This window comes from Hydra viridissima, unplaced genomic scaffold (genome assembly GCF_058129835.1).
Source record: "Hydra viridissima isolate aposymbiotic clone 2 unplaced genomic scaffold, HvirCarnegie_v1 scaffold_2, whole genome shotgun sequence".
Taxonomy (NCBI): Eukaryota; Metazoa; Cnidaria; class Hydrozoa; order Anthoathecata; family Hydridae; genus Hydra; species Hydra viridissima.
Window position 1 is genome coordinate 11,757,026 of NW_028324301.1, and position 24,005 is coordinate 11,781,030.

General features: G+C 30.5%; 3 protein-coding genes across 7 annotated transcripts; 1 reads left to right on the forward strand and 2 right to left on the reverse strand.

Moving 5' to 3' along the window:
- Positions 1-2,403: 2,403 nt before the first annotated feature.
- LOC145186036 (uncharacterized) lies at positions 2,404-5,309 on the reverse strand. 2 transcript variants are annotated; one of them, XM_090078276.1, is made up of 5 exons: positions 5,201-5,309; positions 4,908-5,080; positions 4,690-4,784; positions 4,479-4,525; positions 2,404-4,338 (listed from the first exon to the last, which is right to left on the reverse strand). In XM_090078276.1, the coding sequence occupies exons 3-5, from the start codon at positions 4,748-4,750 to the stop codon at positions 2,773-2,775; spliced, it is 1,674 nt and encodes a 557-aa protein (XP_089934402.1). In that variant the 5' UTR covers positions 4,751-4,784; positions 4,908-5,080; positions 5,201-5,309; the 3' UTR covers positions 2,404-2,772. The 2 variants fall into 2 exon arrangements, with proteins under 2 accessions (XP_089934402.1, XP_089934403.1); XM_090078277.1 differs by lacking the exons at positions 4,690-4,784; positions 5,201-5,309 and having other exon boundaries at positions 4,908-4,975.
- An 893-nt stretch (positions 5,310-6,202) lies between these two features.
- LOC149891925 (uncharacterized) lies at positions 6,203-7,601 on the reverse strand. The gene is made up of 2 exons (XM_090079706.1): positions 7,339-7,601; positions 6,203-7,261 (listed from the first exon to the last, which is right to left on the reverse strand). Exons 1-2 carry the CDS (start codon positions 7,371-7,373, stop codon positions 6,961-6,963), a joined length of 336 nt encoding a protein of 111 aa, XP_089935832.1. The 5' UTR covers positions 7,374-7,601; the 3' UTR covers positions 6,203-6,960.
- A 1,424-nt stretch (positions 7,602-9,025) lies between these two features.
- Positions 9,026-16,946, forward strand: LOC145197106 (low-density lipoprotein receptor-like). 4 transcript variants are annotated; one of them, XM_090078272.1, is made up of 16 exons: positions 9,026-9,227; positions 10,071-10,144; positions 10,251-10,385; positions 10,466-10,597; positions 11,442-11,696; positions 12,008-12,127; positions 12,242-12,457; positions 13,180-13,341; positions 13,461-13,848; positions 13,978-14,201; positions 14,308-14,487; positions 14,591-14,850; positions 15,587-15,641; positions 15,723-15,799; positions 16,147-16,201; positions 16,285-16,946. In XM_090078272.1, the coding sequence occupies exons 2-16, from the start codon at positions 10,090-10,092 to the stop codon at positions 16,509-16,511; spliced, it is 2,541 nt and encodes an 846-aa protein (XP_089934398.1). In that variant the 5' UTR covers positions 9,026-9,227; positions 10,071-10,089; the 3' UTR covers positions 16,512-16,946. The 4 variants fall into 4 exon arrangements, with proteins under 4 accessions (XP_089934398.1, XP_089934399.1, XP_089934400.1 ...); XM_090078273.1 differs by lacking the exon at positions 9,026-9,227 and adding an exon at positions 9,687-9,742; XM_090078274.1 differs by lacking the exon at positions 9,026-9,227 and adding an exon at positions 9,808-9,826.
- The last annotated feature ends 7,059 nt before the right edge of the window (positions 16,947-24,005 follow it).

Here is a 24,005-nt window from a genome sequence, read left to right on the forward strand (position 1 = left end):
TCTATCTCACTTTTAATGTACTGATCTTCTTCAATCACAGATTCCTTGGATTCCATTTTGTATGCAAATCTTATGGGTCTACAATAGGCTGTGGAGGACGACTTTTGATTTTTCCAAATAGGCACCTTTTCGTTGCTGTTGTTAAATCCAGTCAAAACTAATGGTACTAGACAAGTAATAAATAGTGATTCTTCACGCTTTAAATCTCTGTTAATGTCGGGTTCTGATAAAACTTGTTTATAAATACTTTAGCCAGTAGCACCATCAAAACCAGCCTTACACGTTAGTGTCATTGTTTTTATTGCTTTGTCGTTCAATATCAAGTGCCTTAGCACAGGTTCCCGAACTGCACAGATTCTTATCAAAGTATGAATTATTAAATCTTTTAAAGGAACTGAAGCTGAATAGTCCTCCACTGTTATGTTTGCAGGATAACATTTCAATTTTGCATCTCTGACATCATTGTAAGCAGGGTAAATGTTATATTCTTTCTCCAAGGCTCCGCTTCTAACCAATTGATAGGAAGCTTTTGTCAGACTTGCATCATATATTAAAGCCAGTGCTTCGTCTGCTGAATATTTAGTTGCTTTATCTGTATTTGAAATATTTAAAACGTTCTTGGCAGCAATAATAATAGATTCATCTCTAAATTTTTTATTAGCAGCAAAAAATAATTCATTGGATGAATGAGATTCACTTAAACAAGATACACGCCGTTTTTTAGTTTTATTAGAACTATTATCAAATGCAACTGGTTTTCGACCACGACTACTTGCAGTTGGTTCATTGTCTTTTTTTCTGACAATTAAATATTCATTAAGCCAGCTCACAAACTTCTTTTCAAAATTTTTCACAGTATAGTTTGCAGATTTCCACTTTTTTTTATACAAGTAAACAAATCGTTGAACAGCGTGTCTAAAATCAACGTCTTTAAAATCAGCAAATTTTGGCTGAATAAATTTTAATATATCTTCAGAAATATATTGTTTTGAAATACTAAGATTGTTTTTTAGGAGAAAATTATGAATGTCTAAGTTTAATAAAACCATATCTAAATTATTATTGTAACAAGTATTTTGTATTTAAAAGTTTAATGTTATAATATATATGCCGTCCGGACTACTGATACTTGTTATTAATTAAGTTACTACAAGTGCTAGTAATTAAAATTAAAAGTAATTAAATTACTGTCAGTGTTAGTAATTAAATTACTAACAACTACCGAAAATATGTTGTTGCTATGCTATGCAAAGTAAGGTATCCATACTAACCAAAAAAAATAATCTCATAAGAATTGTGAATCTCATTTTAATACATACCCCCAATATTGTGTACTTAGCGCATGTAAAATACTGTTAAAACAACGTTAATGTAAAAATGAGTTGTTGCCATGCAAAATTTAGTACCATAGCAACCAAGTTAAAACATATATAAAATCTGAACGGGGATTTAAGGGGACGAGCAATCAATTAAAACTCAATTGAAGCATCATATAGATCAAATAAATATAAGATAGCACATGGCAAATTGTGGTAATTATTAGTTATAGTGCGGCAAAAAACAAATTTCTTAAGGAATTTTTTTTTTTTAATCTGTGATTTTCAAAGTATAACTGAGATAACATGCTATGACAAATTTATTTCACAAATTTGGTTTTTCTTATCTCTATATACTCTAGAATAACATGTACTAATTTTTTGTTTCAAAAACGTAGATGTAATTGAAATATAACACAACGTTGATATCATCGTTAATTACTTATTAAAAATTTTTTTTTTTTTTTTTTTAATTTCAATATTCAAATGCTTAGAGTCCTGGTAACTAAGGGATTTAATATAAATAAGTTATCAATAAATTTCTCCTAATATATATAGATACTAAAATTAAATAAGTTTTCAAGATTAGACAACTAAAATTTTTCCCATTTTGTCCACCTTCTGGCCCACTGTGCATCGCCAGATCCATCAAATTTTCCAATCATTTTTGCCATGGGTGTCATACTACCGAAATAGCTTGTAATAAAGACGACTATATTTTATTAAGTTTTTACTAACATAGTCATCATTCACTGATTAGTTCTGATACTGATCAGGTAATTGACAACTGCATATCGTTACAGTAAGAAAACACTGGCAAGTATCCTTTGGATAAACGTATTAGTTTGAATATCGAAATTTGCATTTGTGGACAGTAGAATATATCTATTTTCACCCGATATAGGTGGCATTTTCAAATAAGTTCAAAGGCCACTATCTCTTTTTTATACAACAGTGTGTATTTAATGCAGAAATTTTTTTAAACGTATGGTAATACAAGTTTTTACTTGTCAATACTTGTTAATACGTGTTATTAAACGTTAATACGCGAAGTACGTGTTAACTGAAGTCAGTCGAAAAGTTTAACTTTTTAAAAAGAAAATTTTTAGTTTTCAAAAAAAAAAAGGTTCTGAAACAATAAAAATATGAAGATAATTTATAAAAAATTACAAAATTTAAAAACCACTAAAAATACAAAACTGTGTAATTCAATTACAGTCAATATATGATCCACATTCAAAATTTGATTGATACCTTTACTGACATTACAAAATACTGCTGAAATTATAAAGTTACTTTTGCTATAAAGCATTAAAATGTTAATCAACTGGAAACGGGTTTTGCATAACATAGTTACAAGGTCATAATATATTTGATTCTATTTTTGCTACTATTATTTTGGTATTCCGACATTGGTTTGGTAAATTGCAGATTAAAAATACGAAATAAGTGTGTTTCATCCTTGATAATATTTTTGTATTTGCTTTGCTCTAAAGTTTGCTAGCATTTGCTGATATTTTTTACGTTGTAGTAGTTCTTTGCTCTTGAACAAATCGCTTTTACTTATTGTGCTCCGACAACAAAATTGTGGACAGTAATTCATGCACGTACTTCTACAGCCGATAGGGCAAGTTGGTTGCTGTTGCTGTAAGTATAAGTAAGGCATCGATGGAGGAATTGGGGGAGCTGACACGGTTTTGTATAGATCTGTTGTTTGAATAGGAAACATAGAAGATACAGCCGGAGATACAGCCGGAGATGCAGCCGGAGATACAGCCGGAGATACAGCCGGAGATACAGCTGGATTGAACAAATAACTGTTAGCAGATGTTATTTGAATCTGTGGTGTTTGCATGTACTGCTGCGGTGCTTGCATATACTGTTGAGGTATTACATATTGATATTGTTGTTGTGATTGTAATGTTGTCGATGAAGAAGATTGAGGATTGCAACAACCGCTATGGCATGCTGGTGCACAAGAAGAAGAGCAGGGTGAGGGACACCAAGCGACTTGTATACTGGGTTGGGGTTCAGTACCACTACAGCATCCTGATGTACACAATGGTGCGCAAGCTGGTGAACAAGGTGAAGCGCATTCTTGCTGATATAATGGTTGAGCTGGAGGAGAGGGTGTATAGGTATATGGCGAAGGTATGGAAATATCAAATTCTTGGTTTAAAATTGCATTAGATAACGGATAATGATAGCTTTTGCAACAGTTTGACGGACAATTTGAGCCGCAATTGTTTACGCAAGTTGTTGGGCATGAAGAGCTTTCATGTTGGGCGGCTTCCAAAAGCAGGCGATGCGATTCGCAACATGTGGGTTGACATAAAGGAGCACATGCTTTGTTACAACCATTGTCACATCGATAAACATCATATTGCAGCTTTGGAACAGGTTGTCTAAAACTTTGCAAATTTGCTGTAGGAAAAACTTTCAATATACAACACCCTGGAGAACACAGCGGTGCACATGAACTTTGACAACCATTAGGACAGAATAATGGTTGGTTTTTTACCGGTTCAAAACTTTGACAGCATGTAGGCTGACACATAGGTGCACATGATTGAGGACAGCTTCCTGGGCATGTCATTGTTAAATCATGACTAGCTTCAAGTGTTTGCGTTAAAGAGCTTAGATTACAGCAAGTTTCAGAACATTGGGGGTAGCATTTACTGCTGCATCCTCCTGTACAAGCTTCGTGTATTTTAGCATTTTGGCGACATGTGTAAAAAACTTTCAGATACTTTCTTATATCGGGACAAATCAACTCATTTTTGATTTCCAGAAACTCTGGAGTTACAGGGATTTTGCATCTATTTTCACCTGAACACATCAACTTGACTTTCTCAATTACTGTATTAGGAGTAGTCTGGTTGCACTTTTTCTTAGATTCCAACACTCTACTACTACATATAGTTATGTCATCGCGCCCGTAAAATACTTTACTAATTTCTAATTTGTTAAAACGATTATGGCATTGCAAATATAAGTTATCTTCCTGACAGCCAGCAACAGCCTACAAAAAAGAATATCAAAATTGCAATGAGTTCTCGACTGCTACGCCTGTTACAAGCTCTCTATAGTTAAAAGGCTTTAGCGCGATGCACTACTCAGTCAAAATACAGTTATTCAATCAAAGTACAGTTTTTAACTTACATGGTCAACATCATCAGGAAACTTTGATATGGGAAGCTTGTTTAACCCTATTAATACAACATAATTGATTAAATAATTATAGAGACTTAGTGCAATAAAAAAAAAACACCTTTTTTTTAAACAATTTATTTTTGAGAAATGCCGATGTGCTTATATAAATGGTTAGAAAAAAATGTGAAACTGTTTATATAAGAGTTGAAGTATGACTTACATGATGCAACAGCAGGGTATAAAAAAAGAAACACTAGCCTGGCTTGTTGGACAAATCTCATTTTAAGTTTAATTTACTGTTTTGCTGCTCACATTCTAAAAACGTTTTAAAACTTAAAATGCAATTTATTTATAACAAGGCTTTTTAGTTAAAATGAAGTACGCTATTTCAAAATTAGAGCATTTCACAATTTTATATATTTACATATACTTATATACCTTCCTAAAAATAACTTCATCCTCTCATGTATAATAGAGACTTGAAAAAACCATGTCGAGTATGTGCAGCTATTAGACGCCTGTACTTTTATTGCACGCTCCAATGATTTCCTTATTGAAAACCTTTCCATTTTTGTTCATTAGCACGCTCGTTCCATATCTCCCCGATTTTTCTAAAGAAAAGCAAGTAGATCAAACCCCTTATAAGCACCTAATTGTAAATTGTATCTTTCTCTCTACGGAGAAAATGTAAAATGCTATTCAAACTCTAGAAAAAGTTATTTTCAAAAAACCTTCCAACTACTTGTAACAACCCTTGCACTTCTCTTTGAAAAATCCACCGTTTATTGTAAGAGAATTAGAATTATTTAAAACAAATATTAAAAAATAGTCGTAAAAACAAGAATAACTATTCTGAATAAGATAGGTGAAGCATAATTTTTATCTTGAAAGCCACTTGTTAATTAGGTATCTAGTTAAATACAGAAGCTTGATGAAGCGTGGACTTTATAAACCTTCAAGAAAATTTATGTTTTAACCCAATCTGTTTGTTTCTAGCTGTTTACGTGTAGAAAATATCTTTTTTTTGCTTACGGAGGCACAAAAAGGTGGAAACCTCAGCTTAAGGAATCCTGAAATCTAATCTAAAATGATTTCGTTCATTTTAAAAGATACGCTCCAAGATTCCTTAAACTTGGGTTTCTACGAATGTCATCTTCACATTTTAAGACGTGTTTTAGGTATATTTACATTAATACTTGAAAGTGAATTCAAAGTCATATTTTATTAATAAACTTTAAGCAAATTAAAGATCTCAAACTTTTCATTTTTATTTTTTTCATCATCTGCAAGACCAACAATACATCGGTTAAAAATTGGTAGTAAAACTTTTCTTAATATAAACTTCGCAATTGAGATTTACTACACCCTAAGATTACAAAATTTAGTTGAGTTTAAAAAAAAAAAATGCTTTAAGTTAATAGTTAAAATGTGAGAGGATGCCAGACAGATCCTTGCTTCTCTATATATACAGTGGGGTGCAAAAAAAAAAAGTCACACTCAATTTTTTAATAAAAAAACAATAAAAAATATCTTAGCGCCTGTTTATATGGAAAGCGGGCTGGCTCGGCAAACGGTCCAGCCCGTTTGCCGAGATCTCGACGTTGTCCTTATTTCAACTTAATTTTATTTTGCGTTTATATGAATTTAAGAACTAGCCCGCTTTCCATATAAACAGGCCCTTAAACTCATATAATAAAAGTAATATAAGACAATTTTGATAGAAATGCTTTTGATATTATTGTATATTACATATAATAAAAAGAAATTAGGATTTGTCAAGTTTTTTTCAAGTTTTAGTTGTATTAGTACTTAATTGGCCACCCTTTGTTTTTTATGACTTCTGCGCATCTAGAAGGCATACTATCTACAAGTCTTTTTAATAAGTCATTTGGCAAAGCATTCCAACCAACAAGAAGAGTTTGGAACAGTTCATCTTCATTTGTTGCCCTACGATCTTTCAATTTTTTATCCAATATAGACCATAAGTTTTCTATTGGATTTAAATCAGGAGACTGTGCTGGCCAAGACATAACTGGTATCAATTTAGACTCTAGATATCTTTTATTCAACCGTGCTGTATTTTTGGGATCGTTATCCTGTTGAAAGATGAAGTCACCATTAGGAAAAAGTTCTTTATCTTATTAACTAAGATTTTGTGATACAAATGCTGGTCCATGGTGCCTTTCACCCGATAAAGTTGTCCAACTTTGTGTGCACTAAAACAACCCCATGCATTAACCTTTTTGTCATGTTTAATGGTTGCGTTGCATGTTTGGGGGTTGAATTTTTCCCCAATTAATTTCCAACAGTGAGATCGACCATTGTAACACAAGAGGAAAGGAGACTCGTCGCTCCAAATAACTTTAGCCCATTGTTCACATGTCCAATCTTTGTGCTCAATGCACCACTTTAATCTTTTTTTGCGATTGATTTCACTAACAAATGGTTTTTTTATTTTCTTTCCAGAAAAAAATTCACCTGATGTTTTTATTCAACGAGATATTGTCCACTTTGAGATATTAGTAAGGTTCAAATCTAGTTTTATATCACTACATGTGATTTTACGATCTTTTTTTCCGGCGTTAAGAATGTAGCGATCTTCCTTTTTTGAAGTGCTAGGTTTTCTTCCTGATCCAAGAGACCTATCAGTTGTACCAGTTTGTTTATATTTCTTCACCAATCTGCTAATAGTGGAGTTTTGCCGTTTAAAACGCTTTCCAATGCTTCTATGAGACTCTCCTCGGTCAGCAGCTTCAATAATTCGTCCAATTTCTATATCCGTTAGTTGTTTTCTAAAATATTAAATGTGCCCATATTATTCCGTATTTTTAAAGATTTTTGTTATATAAATATTAGTGTATATATATACCTTCCTCTTCTTTCCTGTGTTTTTGACAGCCACATCCAATTTTTTTTGTTTTGCTTGATTATACATTTTATACTTAAAATAAAAAATGTCAGTGTGGCTTTTTTTTTTGCACCCCACTATATATATTTTTTATTAACTCAGAAATTAAATTGTGTATGAAACAGCGAATGAAAATCGAAATTGATCTTTAAAACACGCGCCGCTTGCTCCAACCGCGGCTGTATAAAGATTCAGCATAACTTTCTGCTGTTTGCCTGCTAATATCTGCTTTTAAGACCTCAGAGTTTTCCAATTAACTAGTTATATATATATATATATATATATATATATATATATATATATATATATATATATATATATATATATATATATATATATATATATATATGCGTGTGTGTGTGTGTGTGTGTGTGTGTGTGTGTGTGTGTGTGTGTGTGTGTGTGTGTGTATGTGTATATATATATAAGAAAGGTTTTTTTTAGTATCGTGATCGACAGCTGATCTTACTAGAAAGATAAAGGTTTTCTAAAGTTTTTAAGTTGCGGAAGTGTGATAGACTTTAGGATTTTTTTGAACCAATCAGATGTTTAATAATTGAGTTTTAAAATCAAATATTTAACTTAATTCTCGAGTTTTCATTAGGCGGGTTTTCAAAGCTGATTGAGTTATTCCGTTTTTAACATTTATTCACGCAACCCTTGCCTAAATATAAAAATTTTTCTTTGAAGTATTTAAGTGTTTCCTCTCTATTAAATAGTTTAAGTGATAAAAACGTTTTCTAATATTGATGAAAAATATTGATGAAAAGTATTGATAAAAAATATTGATGAAAAATATTTATGAAAAATATTGATGAAATATAAATAAATTTAACCCTGTTGAATTTATTTATTTTTGCTCCGCATATTTGACTTGATTTATAAACTTGGATTTTCTACTTTTATACCTTGGAAGATAGAAATTAACGCAGAAAATATAATCTAATAAAATATAAACTAATCCTCCTTTTATGGAAAGTAAATGTATATAAGAAACCTCATCTCATCTACAGAAAAAATGGAGCACATCTCTCATCTAAAGAAAAGATGGAAAACTGCTAACCTACAGGAAAGAAGGGTTGTGTTTACTCGCAATAAGAGAATACTTTTTTCGAAAATTTATTCGTGTCCTTAAAAAGCACACCCTACCAAGGTTAACAGAAAGCATTTTCCTATCTCATATCCTCACTCAAAGTTCTTTGGTCATACGCCAATTTTCCTTTTTTTTTTTGTCATCTTTAAAGTAAAAATTTTAGTTGTGATTCTATTTAATCGCACTGTCTTTAAAAATTAGAAGTCTAGATAAAGATTTAACATTTTAACAGCGAATAAAGAAAAGTATGAAATTGCAAAACTATGTGTAAGGTTGTAGCTTATATTAATAAAAATAATCCAAGTTTCAATTTTCTGAAGGTATCAAACTCAGTTAAATTAAAATATAAAGTAATATTTAATACATAACCAGTAAATGTGTTTCTCTAACTGAGTTTTACATCTTCAGAAAACATTAAAAAAATAAAATTTTGATGAATTCTTTATTCATAAATTGTAGTAAAAGTTTGAAATACGAAAGGTTATTGCATAAGCCAGAAAAGAATTAAAATATTAATGTAGTTAAAATAACTTTCCAATGTAAACAATCCCTTACCAAGGAAGTGAAGAAAAATCCTTTGTTATGAACAAACGTCTTATGTTAAAAGTTTTAATTTACTATAAAAGAAATGAAAAATCAGAGGATCTACATAAAGAAAAACCAATGAGTAATTGGGCGGTCCTAAGTTCGACAATATATTAAGAATTTCTTCAAAAAACCTTGTTTTCTACTGAGACATAAATATTTTCTTAAAATTTGTGAGTAATCTTTTTTTTCTTCAATTTTATTTATATATAACATTAATTAATACAGCGTCGGTATGAGAATTATTATAATGTCAAATTTTTTAACATATGAAACGTTCACTTAAAATAAATTTCATATAAGATAAGTTTAGAATTGGACTAAGTTGTGAAATACTTTCTATTAAAGCAATTTATATTTAAAAAAAAATTCAACATTCCCCGATTGAAATACTCTTTCAGAAAGTTTCAGAAGACTTAAAAATGGTCATGAAACGGTTTTTTTTGTTTTTTTTTCTCTTTAATTTTTGTTTCATTCACAAAAAAGATTCATTGATAACTCGACAAATTTTTTAGAATACTTTCAAGTTTTTATATTCATCAATCGATTTAAATAATTTAAGACATTATAACACTTAAATTATCTTAGTATTTGAAGCTGAAAATTATTCTTGAAAAAGAAGCAGATGACTTACATATGTTGCAAAAAGGACGATAGCATATTGTCGAAGGAATATTGCTTTCAATAAGTAATTAAAAAAGTTGCTTGATGGGAAATTTTAAATTGAATTGAGTTTTCTAAGTAAATGAACATTTGTACTCCAGAGAAAAATGTGAGGGGAATAAATAAAAAGAATTTTAATTGGTTATTACTGTTTAGCGTAACGTTTGATACGCAAAATACTAATCATTTCATGTACCCAAAATCCAAAACTAACTTATCTGTATAATTGTTAAAGATTTCTAATAGACTATTAAGTTATTGATAAGATCTCTAATAGACAATTAAGGTGCGCTATATTCTGAGCCTGTCAATATAAAATAAATGCACTTAAATAGAATTTTGTTTCTTATTAGTTGAAAAACGTGAATAGGTATGGGGTGGGCAGTTGCTGTTTTTCTTCTGTTTTGTGGCAAGATGAGTTTCAAAGGTAAAGTCCTTCCAATTGCATATAAAAATATATATGGTTAATTGTATTTAAGTATATTTGATAACTAATTTAAATGTTTTGTATTTTCTTAAAATGTGTTTTACAGGATTAGGTGCTGGATCGGAATTATTATGCCAAGAAAATTTCTTCCGATGTTTAAATTTAAAATGTATTCCTGTACGTTTGACATGTGATAACCACGACGATTGTGGTGATAAAAGTGATGAAGCAAATTGCGACGGTTTGATATAAGAATTTAATTTTCTTGATCTTTTTCATGAAAAAAGTTATTTCATGACACCATTTTTTTTAAAACTTTAGTAAAAGAGGTTACTTGTTTGCCAAATAAGTTTAAGTGTGCTGATGGTTTGACGTGCATCGATAATCACTGGATTTGCGACAATCAAACTGACTGTAACGATGGTAGCGATGAGAAGAACTGTTCTACATCTAGTAAATAAAGTTTTTTTTTTATGCATAGCTATATGTAATTAATTGTAAAAGGGTTTGCTTTTAAGGTATTTTAAGGTAGTTTCGCAAAAGAGAGACTTGCAAACTGTTTTATGAACCGCAATCATATTGTTTATCGATTATTTATTTTGAATCACTAACCAGATGATCTTGTTGGTTTCTTAAACATTCGCAATTTGCCGGTTCGCAGCTCGTATGTTTTGCGGTTTGTGGTTCTCTATCTGCCCACAGCCGAGAAAGTGCACTTAAACTTAAAGTTTTAAACGCGGAAGGCCACCAAAGGAACATGCCGCTCGTTAAATACGCCTCAACCCATGCAAGCTTCATTTTCTGTTATTAGCATAACGCTTTTATGCATAGATATCTAGGCTCACACTTTGTTTAAAAAAAAGCATGCGCTAATCATATTATTGAGCCTTTCTTTATATGTTAGGCACATTTTTGAACACAACTCTTTCATTGCTGGGATTTTTAATTTTGAATAAGCATTCCCGAGCCTATTTTAAAAATTTAATATGCTCTTTAAAAACATGTAAACAGGTTCTCTTGTAATAAACACCAGCATAAATTGGCACTCGACAGTCGCAACCCGCCGTAATTCAATAAAAAACAATAAAGAATGCACCTTGAAAACTTTAGGAACTTAAAAAAAACCCATTAACGTCGTGAGATTTTATTAAGTTATTATTTTTACCATTAATGCAGTTAGGTAGAAGTTTGTATGTTAAATTGTAATGTCAAACCTCAAACTCATGGTTCAAGTCTTTACTAAGAATTAAATTTAAAAGCGAAGGTTTATGATTTTAATTTTCTCTTTTTTACTCAGATATAACCAATTTGGCTTGCAGTGATAAGGAGTTTACATGCAAAAATAGGCGTTGCATTCCGAGCGAATGGCTATGTGACAAAAATAATGACTGTGGTGATAATTCTGATGAGTTGAATTGTCAAAATAAAACATTCCATATTCCAGAATGTGCTACTAATTTTTGGAAATGTCACTCTGGAGAATGTATAAGATCAAAATGGAAATGTGATTTTAAAGATGATTGCACTGATAGATCTGATGAAATTGATTGTGGTGAGAAACATGTTTGTATAATACTTACATTTACTATATCTTGATTTTAGGCCCCTTACAGTTACCAAATCGAATCAAACCAAAATAATGGTAATCTCTGAAGACTAGATGGTTCCATGTTCTAATTACCTTTTCTCATAAATAAAATGTTCAAAGAAGAAGTAAATCTCTTAAGTTAAACACAGTTTTGTAAATTACTCATAACAAGTAATCAAAATGAAAGGCTTTACAGAATTATCTTGAGCTTATACATGCAGTTAATATATGTAATAACTGATTTAATTGTTTTAATATTTAGTTTTCTTGTTTAGAACCAATACTATGTGATCAGAATAATTTTAAATGCAAAAGTGGACATCAATGCTTTTTACCCAATCAGAGATGTGATGGTCTAAAAGATTGCACAGATGGTTCAGATGAAGATAATTGTGGTTAAAATGATATTTGTTAAATTTCTGAAACAGTTTGTTTTAAAACAATTACCATAAATCAGTATAAAAGTTGATATGAAATTTTATACAAATAGCATTTTTTTATTCATTCAGATGCCAAACCTGAGAATTGCACTGCAAACCATTTTAAATGTTCTGATGGTAAGACTTGTCTAGATTGGAAAAATGTATGTGACTCAATAAGTAACTGTCCAAATGGTGATGATGAATCAGAATCTTGTTTTATTAATGAATGCAATGATCATAATGGCCATTGTAGTCAGAATTGTACAGATTTGATTATTGGATATGCTTGTTCATGTAAATCAGGTATTAAGTTACACTATAGTAAATCAACATTTAAATGTTTTTAAACAACTTCTTTTGCTTGTTTCTATGAAAAGAAAAACTTCATTTTCAAATGCATATTTTTACTATTTTTTTAAATTTATTTTTTCTTACTTTTTAAATTCTCCTGCTATGGTTGCTATGGTTTAAATAAGCTATATTCATCTAAAAATGTAGTGTTAAAATTATAACAAATTGTATTCATGGTATGTAATATTTTGATTAAAAATTGCTCTTATCCTATATTTGAACACTTTATTTAATTTTCAATTACATAAAGTGAATACAGATTACAATTCGTTAAAAACATAATTTAAGATTAATCATTGAATTAACCTTCAATCTCTGGTCCAAACTTTATACAAACTCAAGCACAACTAGGTTGCTTATCTAGTTTGTCATTCCAAAAACAATTACATATAATTTGTTTATAACCAGAATATAAAAACACTTAGCTTTTAAGTATTGAACATTTAAAAAAAAAAAAAAAAAAAAAAAGGATGGATATGTTGACAATCACTGTACTGCTTCATAAATTCTACTGTATAATTTAAAGGTTGAACTTAAGAAAATTGGTAAGAATGAAATAAAAAATGTTTTTTTTTTCTAAATTTTTTTAAAGATGTAAAGGTCATTAAAAATTGAAGCATGTTTTGTTTAAATATCTATAACTTAGATTTAAAGTATCCAGATGTAAACTTTAGGTTACACTTTATCTGCTGATGGAAGAACCTGTGAAGATGTTAATGAATGTAAAATGCATGGTTCATGTCATCAAATCTGCAATAATACAAATGGGAGTTATCAGTGCTTTTGTATTAATGGTTTTATGATGGAACCAAACAAAAAATCTTGCAGAGTTATTGGTCAGTTAGAAAAGTTTTTTTTTATCTTTAAAAATACATATAAAAATAAGTAAGTTTTAAAAATAAGTTTTATTTTTTAAAAAAAATAAATCTTTTTTTAAAAAAAACAACAATTGCAGGAGATGAAGGTTGGATCTATTTTGCAAATAGAAGAGATATCCGTCGAATTTCATCAAGTGGTCGTGAATACAATATTGCTGTTACTGGTCTAGAAGGTGCTGTCAGTATTGATTTTGATGTTAAAAATAGCTTTGTTTATTGGACTGATGTTGTTCAAGAAACAATTAATAGAGCTAAGGTTGGCTCAAATTACCAGAAAGAAATTTTGATAAAGAATGTTCACACTCCAGATGGTTTGGCAGTAGATTGGCTAACAGGAAAGCTTTATTGGACAGACACTGGATATAAGACAATTGAGGTTGCAGATATAAATGGGGCAAATAATGCTGATTTATTAGAAATTGGATTGATGGAACCTAGGGCAATTTCTTTAGATCCGATTGAAGGGTACAATAAACTTTACAATTAATTTAGTTGATAAAGATTTGGAATTTTTAATAAGAGTTTTTTTGTTCTAAAATTATTTCTTTGCCTTTAACATAAAAATGATATAATTTCCACATTCATACTATTTAGCTATGTATACTGGAGTGATTGGGGTGTGTCAGCAGCTATTGAGAAGATTTCTATGGATGGAAATATAGAAACACGAAAAGAACTTGTTAAAGATGGTATCATTTGGCCTAATGGTATAACTGTTGATCTTGTTCAGCATAAATTATATTGGATTGATGCAAAGCTTAAGAGACTTGAGGTGGTTGATCTTGATGGAAAGAATAGGAAACTTTTGAGAATAATTGGTATTAATTATAAAATAAATACTTAAACAAAAAAAACTACTTTGTTAAACAGCAGGATAATTTAATTTTTAATAAACAGCTTTTTTTAAGTTGTTTTTTTTTTTAGACAGCATTCATCCTTTTTCATTGGATGGTTTTGAAGGTCAATTGTATTTCACTGATTGGAGTAAAGATAGCATAAATTCTGTATCAAAATTTGATTTTTCTCTTCCCCTTGAAACTTTAAAATCTGGTTTGTTTGCACCAATGGATGTGAAAGTTTTTCATCCTACCAGGCAACCTTTAGGTAAAAAATCAAAACTTTTTAATCCGTAATTCAGCATTTAAAAGTATGTGGGAAAAGATGTTGTAAGACATTTAGCGTTTATTTCAAAGGTATTTTTACTTAGGTGTAAATCCTTGTGCTTTCAACAACACATGCAGTCATTTATGTCTACTTGGTAATAATGGGAAAAAGAGAATCACTTCCTGTAAGTGTCCTCGTGGGATGCATTTAATTGGAGGGAAATGTGAAGGAACAGCAGTTTTTCGTTCTTCTAATTATGGGGTAGAACTAATCTCCACTACTTCTGCTCAAACAGTAACTAAAAAAAGTAAATCATTTGAGTCTGTGAGTAATTCAGACAAAGTAAATGATGGAGATGTTTTGGTGAGTTAAGTATTTCCAATTCTATTTCTTACAATTATCATATTTCCAATTCTACTTATTATCATTAATTTCATTTAACAATTTCATTTAACATTGTTATCTTATTTAACGTTATTTTAATAAGTAACGTTGTCTCATTTAACGTTATTTTAACAAGTAACATTGTCTCATTTATCATTATTTTAATAAATAACGTTGTCTCATTTAACGTTATTTTAACAAGTAACATTGTCTCATTTATCGTTATTTTAATAAGTAACGTTGTCTCATTTAAAGTTATTTTAACCAGTAATGTTGTCTCATTTATCATAATTTTAATAAATAACGTTGTCTCATTTAACGTTATTTTAACAAGTAACAATGTCTCATTTATCATTATTTTAATAAATAACGTTGTCTCATTTAAAGTTGTTTTAACCAGTAATGTTGTCTCATTTATCATAATTTTAATAAATAACGTTGTCTAATTTGACGTTATTTTAACAAGTAACATTGTCTCATTTATCATTATTTTAATAAATAACATTGTCTCATTTAAAGTTATTTTAACCAGTAACGTTGTCTCATTTATCATTATTTTAACAAGTAACGTCTCATTTAACGTTATTTTAACCAGTAACGTTATCTCATTTAACGTTATTTTAATCAGTATCGTTATCTCATTTAACGTTATTTTTATATCATTAATTTGATAAAAAAAAATGTTAATGTTGATATTCTTTTTTTTTTTTTTTAGATAACTTATCCTTGGTCTGCAAAAAGACCCACTTTAATAACTAATTTTTCAAAATGTATGTTTAGAATATTTAAGCTTCACTATTCCTGACTGATATTTTAAATGTAAGATAGTTAAGAGTGTCTTATATTTTTAGATCAAACAGTAACTAAAAAAAGTAAATCATTTGAGTCTGTGAGTAAATCAGACAAAGTGGAAAATGGAAATGTTTTGGTGAGTTATTTATTTTCAATTTCATTTCTTACAATTATTATATTTCCAATTCTACTTATTATCATTAATTTCATTTAACAATTTCATTTAACATTGTTATCTCATTTAACGTTATTTTAATAAGTAACGTTGTTTCATTTAATGTTATTTTAACAAGTAACATTGTCTCATTTATTATTATTTTAATAAGTATCGTTGTGTCATTTAGCGTTATTTTAATAGGTATCGTTGTCTCATTTAACGTTATTTTAATAAGTATCGTTGTCTCATTTAACGTTATTTTTGCATCATTAATTTGATAAAGAAAAAAAATGTTAATGTTGATATTCTTTTTTCTTTATTTTTAGATAACTTATCCTTGGTCTGCAAAAAGACCCACTTTAATAACTAATTTTTCAAAGTGTACGTTTAAAATGTTTTAAGCTTCAATATTTCTGACTAATATTTTAAATATATGGTTAGTTAGGAGTGTCTTGTATTTTTAGATCAAGCTACTCAAATAAGTGATGGATCTTATCTGGCAATATTCTTATCGGTTTTAGTCGGCGTGGTAATTGTTCTTATTTTCGTACTGATTCGGAGACGTCGCAACCAAAATAAGGGTCAAGTGTTGTATTATAAAGATATGTCTACCAAACCGCTTGAAGAAGATTTTTACATCGAAAATGATGAAATAGATGAAAAAGCTAATATTATCTATCAAGACGCCTAATCTAGAAAATTTTTTTAAAAAACATTTTGTAACATTCGATATCTTAGGTCTCGAAAAGTTCACTTTTGCATTTTGAGAAACGTTATTTTTCTAAGTAGGAGAATGGGTTGCAGGTTGCAGGAGAATGGGTTGAGGATTCAACATTGTGTTCATGTGGCGTTTTGTTATTCAATGTGATTCATGTTTCTTCTAAAGTTATTTTATTAATACGATTCATGTTTCTTCTAAAGTTATTTTAATAATACGGTTTAAGTACTTATACAGTTTATTCTCTTCTTCGGCTGTCATTTTTAATCATGATAGCAATTAGATTTCGTTATATTTTGTATATTTTGGCCATTGCCAATTTTTATTTTAATTTTATAAAAGCGAATGTACCTATATATTTATTTGTGTGTTATCTGATTTACATATTATTATGCTTTAAATAGCCAAGTATTTGAATCATTTTTTGACTTACCAATTTAAAAACAAGTTTAAACAGAAAAAAAGCTGGACACCAAGTTTAATTAGGAATTGCTGATTGAGATTTTTAAATTAAAATAAAATTTCAAATATCAATTTTTTATAATAACCTTTTAACATTCGCTTCATTAAGATCTTTTTTACAGTATATACGCTCGATTTGACCTAGTGGGAAAAAGGTCATTTAAAAATACGCGTTAATTAATGTGTCGTCGCCTAATTTATTAAAGAGACTTCATGTGTGAGAAATATTTTCCTTTTTTTTTTTTTTTTTTTTCAAAAAAAAATCCATTAAAGAGTCTTCATAAGTCAGAAATTTCATTTCCGTAGAAATTTTTTTTTTTTATTTAAAAAAAAAACTCGTTTTCTACAGGCGTAAAAAGTTTCCGCACTCAGTATTTACGACGTAAAAACACATAGAACTATCATAATGTGCCAAAAGTTTAAACATTCTTGATAACATACTAAACAACAAAAACAAGTCAGATCTCAAAAAGTCCTCCTTTCGCCTTGATACACGCCCTGAGGCGCTTGGGGAATGCTTCAACCGCGGCGGACACCATATCATCGTCAAGAGTGCCCCACTCTTTTTTCGAGTGCTTGCCGTAGAAAGTTCAAATTTGGATGACGAACAGCTCCAACCTTGGACTTCATAATTCCCCAAATGGAATAGTCGAGGGGATTAAGATCCGGGTTGTTTGGAGGCTACTTTTCTCGTGTGATGAAACCCGGAAAATTGGCTTTACACCAATCCTGGACGACCGTTGCTTTGTGGGCTGGGGCGGAATCCTGTTGAAACGTCCAAAACCGCTGTCCGAAGTGTGAATTGGTCCAAGTTAATACCTCTGTCGTCAAAATATCATCCAGGTAGTTTTGAGCTCTGATTTTCACTCCTTGATCGACAAAAACCAATGGCATCTTACCGTCTTCTGTAATTGCTCCGAAAACCATCATTGCTTGGGGGTGAGCTGTCTTTGAAGCAATTCAACCTTTCTGGTTTGCTTCTTGAACGTATCCAGCGATTATCCGGTCATTCTGATGGTTCACGAACTGCTCGACAGTGAAGAGACACTCGTCCGTGAAGAGAATCGTCAAGGCGTCCGCCGGCTTCTTGAATCGCTTGAGAAGCTCCTTGCAACGGGCCAATCGAGTGGCTTTCATCCGATCAGTAAGTCCGTGAGCTTTTTGAATTTTGTACGAGTATTTTCCGAGCTTTATGTGGACGATTTGCCGAACTGAACCTTCCGAAATCCCTTCATCCTTGGCCATCTGTCTCATCAATCGTTTTGGATTGTACCGAATCTTGTTGCGGATTTTTTTGACAATTTTACCCGAAGTTGCAGTTTTTGGTCTTCCAGAACGTCGACAATCATCAATGGAACCAGTTTCTTCAAGTCGCTTTAAGCAATCGTAAACCGTACGCCGCGGAACATTCAGAAGACGAGCGATCTCCGATGCTTTCTTTTTCTCTTTAGCTAGCCTCTCAATTGCCGGCCGCAAATCTCTTGATTTCGTCATGAAACCTAAAAACCTCAGTATTAAAACATATTCAAAGATTAGAGAAGAGCATAAATAATGCAGAAAAATAAACGATATGCTTTAAAATAAGGGAAAAAAAGTAGTTGCCAGAGGAGTGCGGGAATTTTTTACGCATCCTGTACGGAAAAACTTTTTCAGCATTAAGATCATTTGGTTCCTACAGTAAATTCATGCTTTATTTTTCTGAAATTTCTATCTTATAATATTTTATAATCAGCAATTATTAAAATATCTTAGATAAAAAGTTTTAAATGACAAACATTTCTGGTATACCTTTTTAGATTTAGTTTTACAATCATTAAAATCCATTCAGAGTTTCATTAAATTTTATAAAAAATTTTCTTTTTAAAGCTACTTAGAAAAGGTTGATAAAACCAAGCACACATAAGAAATGGACGTGCAACTTGATGTTTAACAAAGTTGATAACGCCTCCCGGGGGCTAAGTAACTTTCTGCCGAAAGGCCGACTTTTTTTTGGAGGCGGAAGTCACTGACGGCCGCCGTCAGAAGATATATCGGAGGCAAGTTGATTTAGAGACCGCCTCCCGATTGGCAGCAGTTGTAAGAATTTATTTTTGGAGCTAGAATGTTTTGGATGCCGCCGCCAAGCGGGAGGCGGAAGCCACTAACGGCCACCGTCAGAACATATTTTGGAGGCAAATTGGTTTAGAGACCGCCTCCAGTAGATTCCGCCTCCAAACTAGCGGCGGAAGCCATACTGAAGTTGGTAATTTAGTTTCCCACCGTCAGAAGAAATGAAAACAAAATGTGTTGCGATGTTTGTCAACAGAGGAAAAAGAGCAGAAGTTCTTCATTGCCCATAAACTCTCTATTTTAAAAGTGATAAAGAATTTAAAACAATCGATAGAAAGGAAAAAACAGCTTGGTTGTCATATGTGGCTGTCGTAAAAAAACTCTCTTGGAAATAAAAAAGTAGAAAACTCTGCTGATTTAATTGTTAGAGGGTGGAAAGCCTTTTGTGCTCTTCGATGCAAAATGAATATAAAACTTCGTTTTGTAAATAGGCATCTTAAACAGTTTCTTGGTCAAGATGATTATTTAAAGGAGAACGGTTCCACCAAGACCTTAAGAAAATGGATGATCGTTATCAAGGACGTTTGGAAAAACGCATGATGGCAGACTACTCATCAAACAAGTTGACAAAAAAAAGAGAGAGAGCTACAAGCAAAAGTTTCTTCCTGATTAAATATTTATGAGTAAACGATTTCTTCGAAATCATTTCCAAAATTAAAATTTACGCTATTTTTTTTATAAGTTTATAAAAAGTTTGACTTTGATAGGATGATGTTTATGCTATAAATTGTTTATTTTAAACATGTTATAAACATTTTTTTTCATCTTTTAATTTTGTAAAAGATAATATCTTTCAAAATATACCCTAGAATTTCCATATGAGTTTCAATTCAGAAATACTTCAGAAAAAATGTGCTAACTACCTAAAATTTGCAAAAATTAAAAAATTCTGTGCAAAAAATCTGATTTGAATTCAGCGTATCAAGATTAGGTAAGAACAAATGTCAAAATTAATGTAATAAATTTTTTGTTTGCATGTGTTATGTATGCGTGTTTTATAACAAGATTTAGAATTTGGGTTTTTTGTTATATTCCATTTCAAAACAAGTGACATTAAGTGGAATATTTTTTTTTTTTGTTTTTATTATAACATAATTCAAGCTTATTGGAAGATTAATAATATTTTGTCAATTTAAAACTTAAGATAGTAAATAAAAGCTTTTTTTCGATACTCTCCAATTAGATACTTTAGACTTGATAAGTTTTTCCACCATCCTGAAGATATTATACAAAATTTAGAAACGATAAAAAATGACGTTCCTCAAGAAAAAAAAAAAGTATAAAAGTATTTTTTAATGACGTCAAACACCACAACACTGTGGTTGTTTTCATTGCGGTTTTTTTAATTATAACTTATTTAGGACTAAATATTTTTTTATTAATCAAGGACTTGCCTAGTCATTATTTTCAAATGTTTCAGTTAGCAATATTAATGCAAGTTGAATATAGTTATTTTGCTATCAGCAGAGTTGATGAAAGACGAAAAAATTCTCGAATACACTTTTCTTTCGCAACCATTGGCGTCCGCCTCCCCAAAATACGGAAATCTTAAAAATCGTTTAATAACATTCATTGCCAAGTTTTGCGTATTTTAACAAAATTATGACTATTTCAGAGAATGGTTTTTTTCAAAAGCTATCAAATAAAGTAAGAAATTTTAAAATTACACCTAAAGCAAAGAATATTTTAGTACAATAAATTTTTAAAATTTTAAAATATTTTACAAACATTTTTCATTCGTAATTTTTTTTTTTTAATTACATAAACTTAAATAAAAATCGATTTAATCATCGAAACAACTCAATTTTACTGAGTATTCAAAGACAAGAATTAAAGTTTGGTTTGTGTTTTATAGTCCATTTTAGAACAATTAACATTAAATAGAATCTATTTTTATATATGATTAACGTAATAAAGAAAATTTGACATTGTCAAGCAAATCCAAATTTTGTCTAACTACTAAAATCGCGTTTAACGTTTCTTTCGAAAGTCTAGTTTTCAAATGGGTGAAGACCATTGCAAAACGACTAAAATCTCGTTCAACTTTGACCTGAGAAAATGCAGCACCAAAAACAACTTGAGAAATATTATAAAGTTCCTTCCAATTAGGATCATCGCGTTTTAAATGCCAATATTCAAGAATATTAAAATTTTCATTCACACCATTACGTGGTTCTTTATACACAATATTTGTTATTTGCTGATGATTTCTTGTGTTTTGTATAATATCTATGCTTTGACGTTGACCTCCTCCTGAAAGAAGAGATAACAATTATTTGTTTATCAAACAACAAGTATTGTCTAATCAAACTGATTTTCGAATCATTAAAAGTTTCAAAGTTTTTCAAACACTTAAAAGATAAAAACTTTTCTTTAAAATTAGACTTTTTGACATTAAATCAATAAAAGGTTAAGATATTTTCGTTAGATTTGTGAAGAAAAAAAAAAAAAAAAGGAAGAAACGAATAATACTCTATGATGACAAAAATCATTAATATCAAGTTATTGAGTAGTATATAAGTTTTATTGATATACAGTGTGGAAATTCTTGATTTTTTTAATGTAATTGAATAAAATTTATTTAACAAACCGCTTGATATCAATTACTGGTTAATTATCAATTACTGAATGATAGTAAAATCTCTACCTAAAAGTTGAATCAAACGTTCTTCGTCTTCATCTCGTAAACTTTCAGGCTGTCAAGCAATTTCAGCAAGTTGTCTTTGTGAGTTTACAAAGTGATGAATCTTCAGTAGATGATCTACTCCACGGCTTCTCAATAAATCGTTGAAAACTTCATGACTAGCACTATTTTATGCAAAACGAGGATCCAATAAGAGAGCAGCGATGAAAGCATCACATTCAAAAATCTTTTATGAACGTAAATTTAAAGTTTCTAGAAAATTAGATGTTAAATTATTTTGTCCATCGGCAATCTTTTCTAAATTCATCACCATTCTCATCCATCGTAAAAAGAAGTCCGACATGGTATAGTCTGATCTTTGAAAATCCTTCATTGCATAAAATATCGTCTTGAAAGTTCTTGCATATTCTTCAATAATTTTCCAGCTTTCATCATTTAATCTTAGCTCGCGATTATTTCGATTAGTCCCGATTTGTTCATATATCGCGAGTTTTTCAAACATGTCTGATACCATGATATAAGTATTACTCCATCTCGGAGCAATATCTTTGCGCGGTCTCTTGAGATCAGCAAATATTGGATCCTATTTAGGCGCTTGTGTATTTCTTACAAATTTCCTTATTTCAACAAGAGTGGCTTCAAACGGCTCTGTTACGTCTTTTGCAGCTAATTGGCAAACATGCGCTCCACAAAACATTTTGGTACAGATTGCACCAATATTATTTTCTAACACATTTACTTTTCTCTCTTGTTCTTGAGTATGTGATAGCCTTTCGATTGCATTTTCTGTATCTTCAGATTTTCAACAGCTTCTTCTTCATAATTGACTCGGTCAAGCAGATCTAAATCTTCAAATCCAAACTGTTGTTCTTCCTCAACAAATTCATTACAAACGATCATTTGATTTAGCATTTCTCTGATAGCATCAGAAGCTTTGATCATGTTTTTACCATGATTCGAACAAGTTGAGTAAATATCATCTGTTCCTTTCCCCACTTTCGCAATCAGAGTAATTAGCTGATCAGCTAAAACCACTCCAAGCTGCCGTCTGTGCTGAGTGAGTGTTCCCAAAGTTCGATCGTGCAATTTTCAATCTTTTATATACCGAATACTTGCATAAAAAATATTTGTATTGAAACGAGACGCTGAGTCAAAGATTAATGATGGATATACATTTTCTATATCCATTGCAATAATTTTGTAAGTTTGGTCAGCAACTTTAAGAATAAATTCTTTTGCTTTCTGACGATTCCATCTCACACCAAAAGCTTGAAGAGCTTTCTAATCATCTCATTCTTCCCCGTGTCATCAGCGACCGTCATAGGTAAATTTCTCATCAGAATGGATTTCATGAAGTCTCTTACTTTATAGTTTTTATTGAAGTCAAGTTTAACTTTTTTACGCGAAACGAAAATAGCATTTTCTTCACCATTACCCTCATTATGATTGTTCTTTCGAACTCTTCTCCTTTCCGAAAAATATTCTTTAACTCGAGTGTTTTGCATTTTTCTCTATTTTTGGCGGTCTACTTTTGGCGGTTTTCGACTTCAAACTGAAAGTTCGGTTCTTACATTCCATCCAAAATTTCATTTGTTTAAAACAATAGATTTATAATAATGCGCAAAAACAACAACAACAACAACGTTGCATGTCCATCTCTAATACGTCCTTCATAGAGCTGCGGTATGAAATTTATTTTGCAAACAAATTCAAGCTCTTCTAAAACGACCTTTAAACATTTGTATGCTAGAGTCGTCTACCCTCATTTTAAGCTTACAGATTTAAACGTTTTTTACGGAAAGAAATTGCTCTTTAAAATCCTGTGTTTAAGATAAAAAAATAGCTTTACAAAATATTCAAAAATTTCATTAAATTAAGATTTAGCTTCGCAAAATGTGTTGCGTAAATAACTAAGAATAACCAATGTCAATAAAAAACAAGTAAAAAGATCATTATCGAGAAGTTTTTCTTTGGATATCTATAAGAAGTACAAAAAAGGTAATTAAAAAAATTATCTAAAGATATTTCTAACACAGACATTTTGAACTTAAAAGCGTCGACAATTTTGTGGTGGGAAGGGGTACCCACAAGAAAGAATGAGTCCGTTAATATTGTGTTATGTTAAGTGGTTTAACAAATATATGATCATTACAACCCGCCTTTAAAAAACTTCAGGGTCCATTTTCATAAAACATGCTTTCTGAGGGGTGCAAGATTGTTCTGTAAAATCGTTTTTTTCCGAGTTTTAAAAT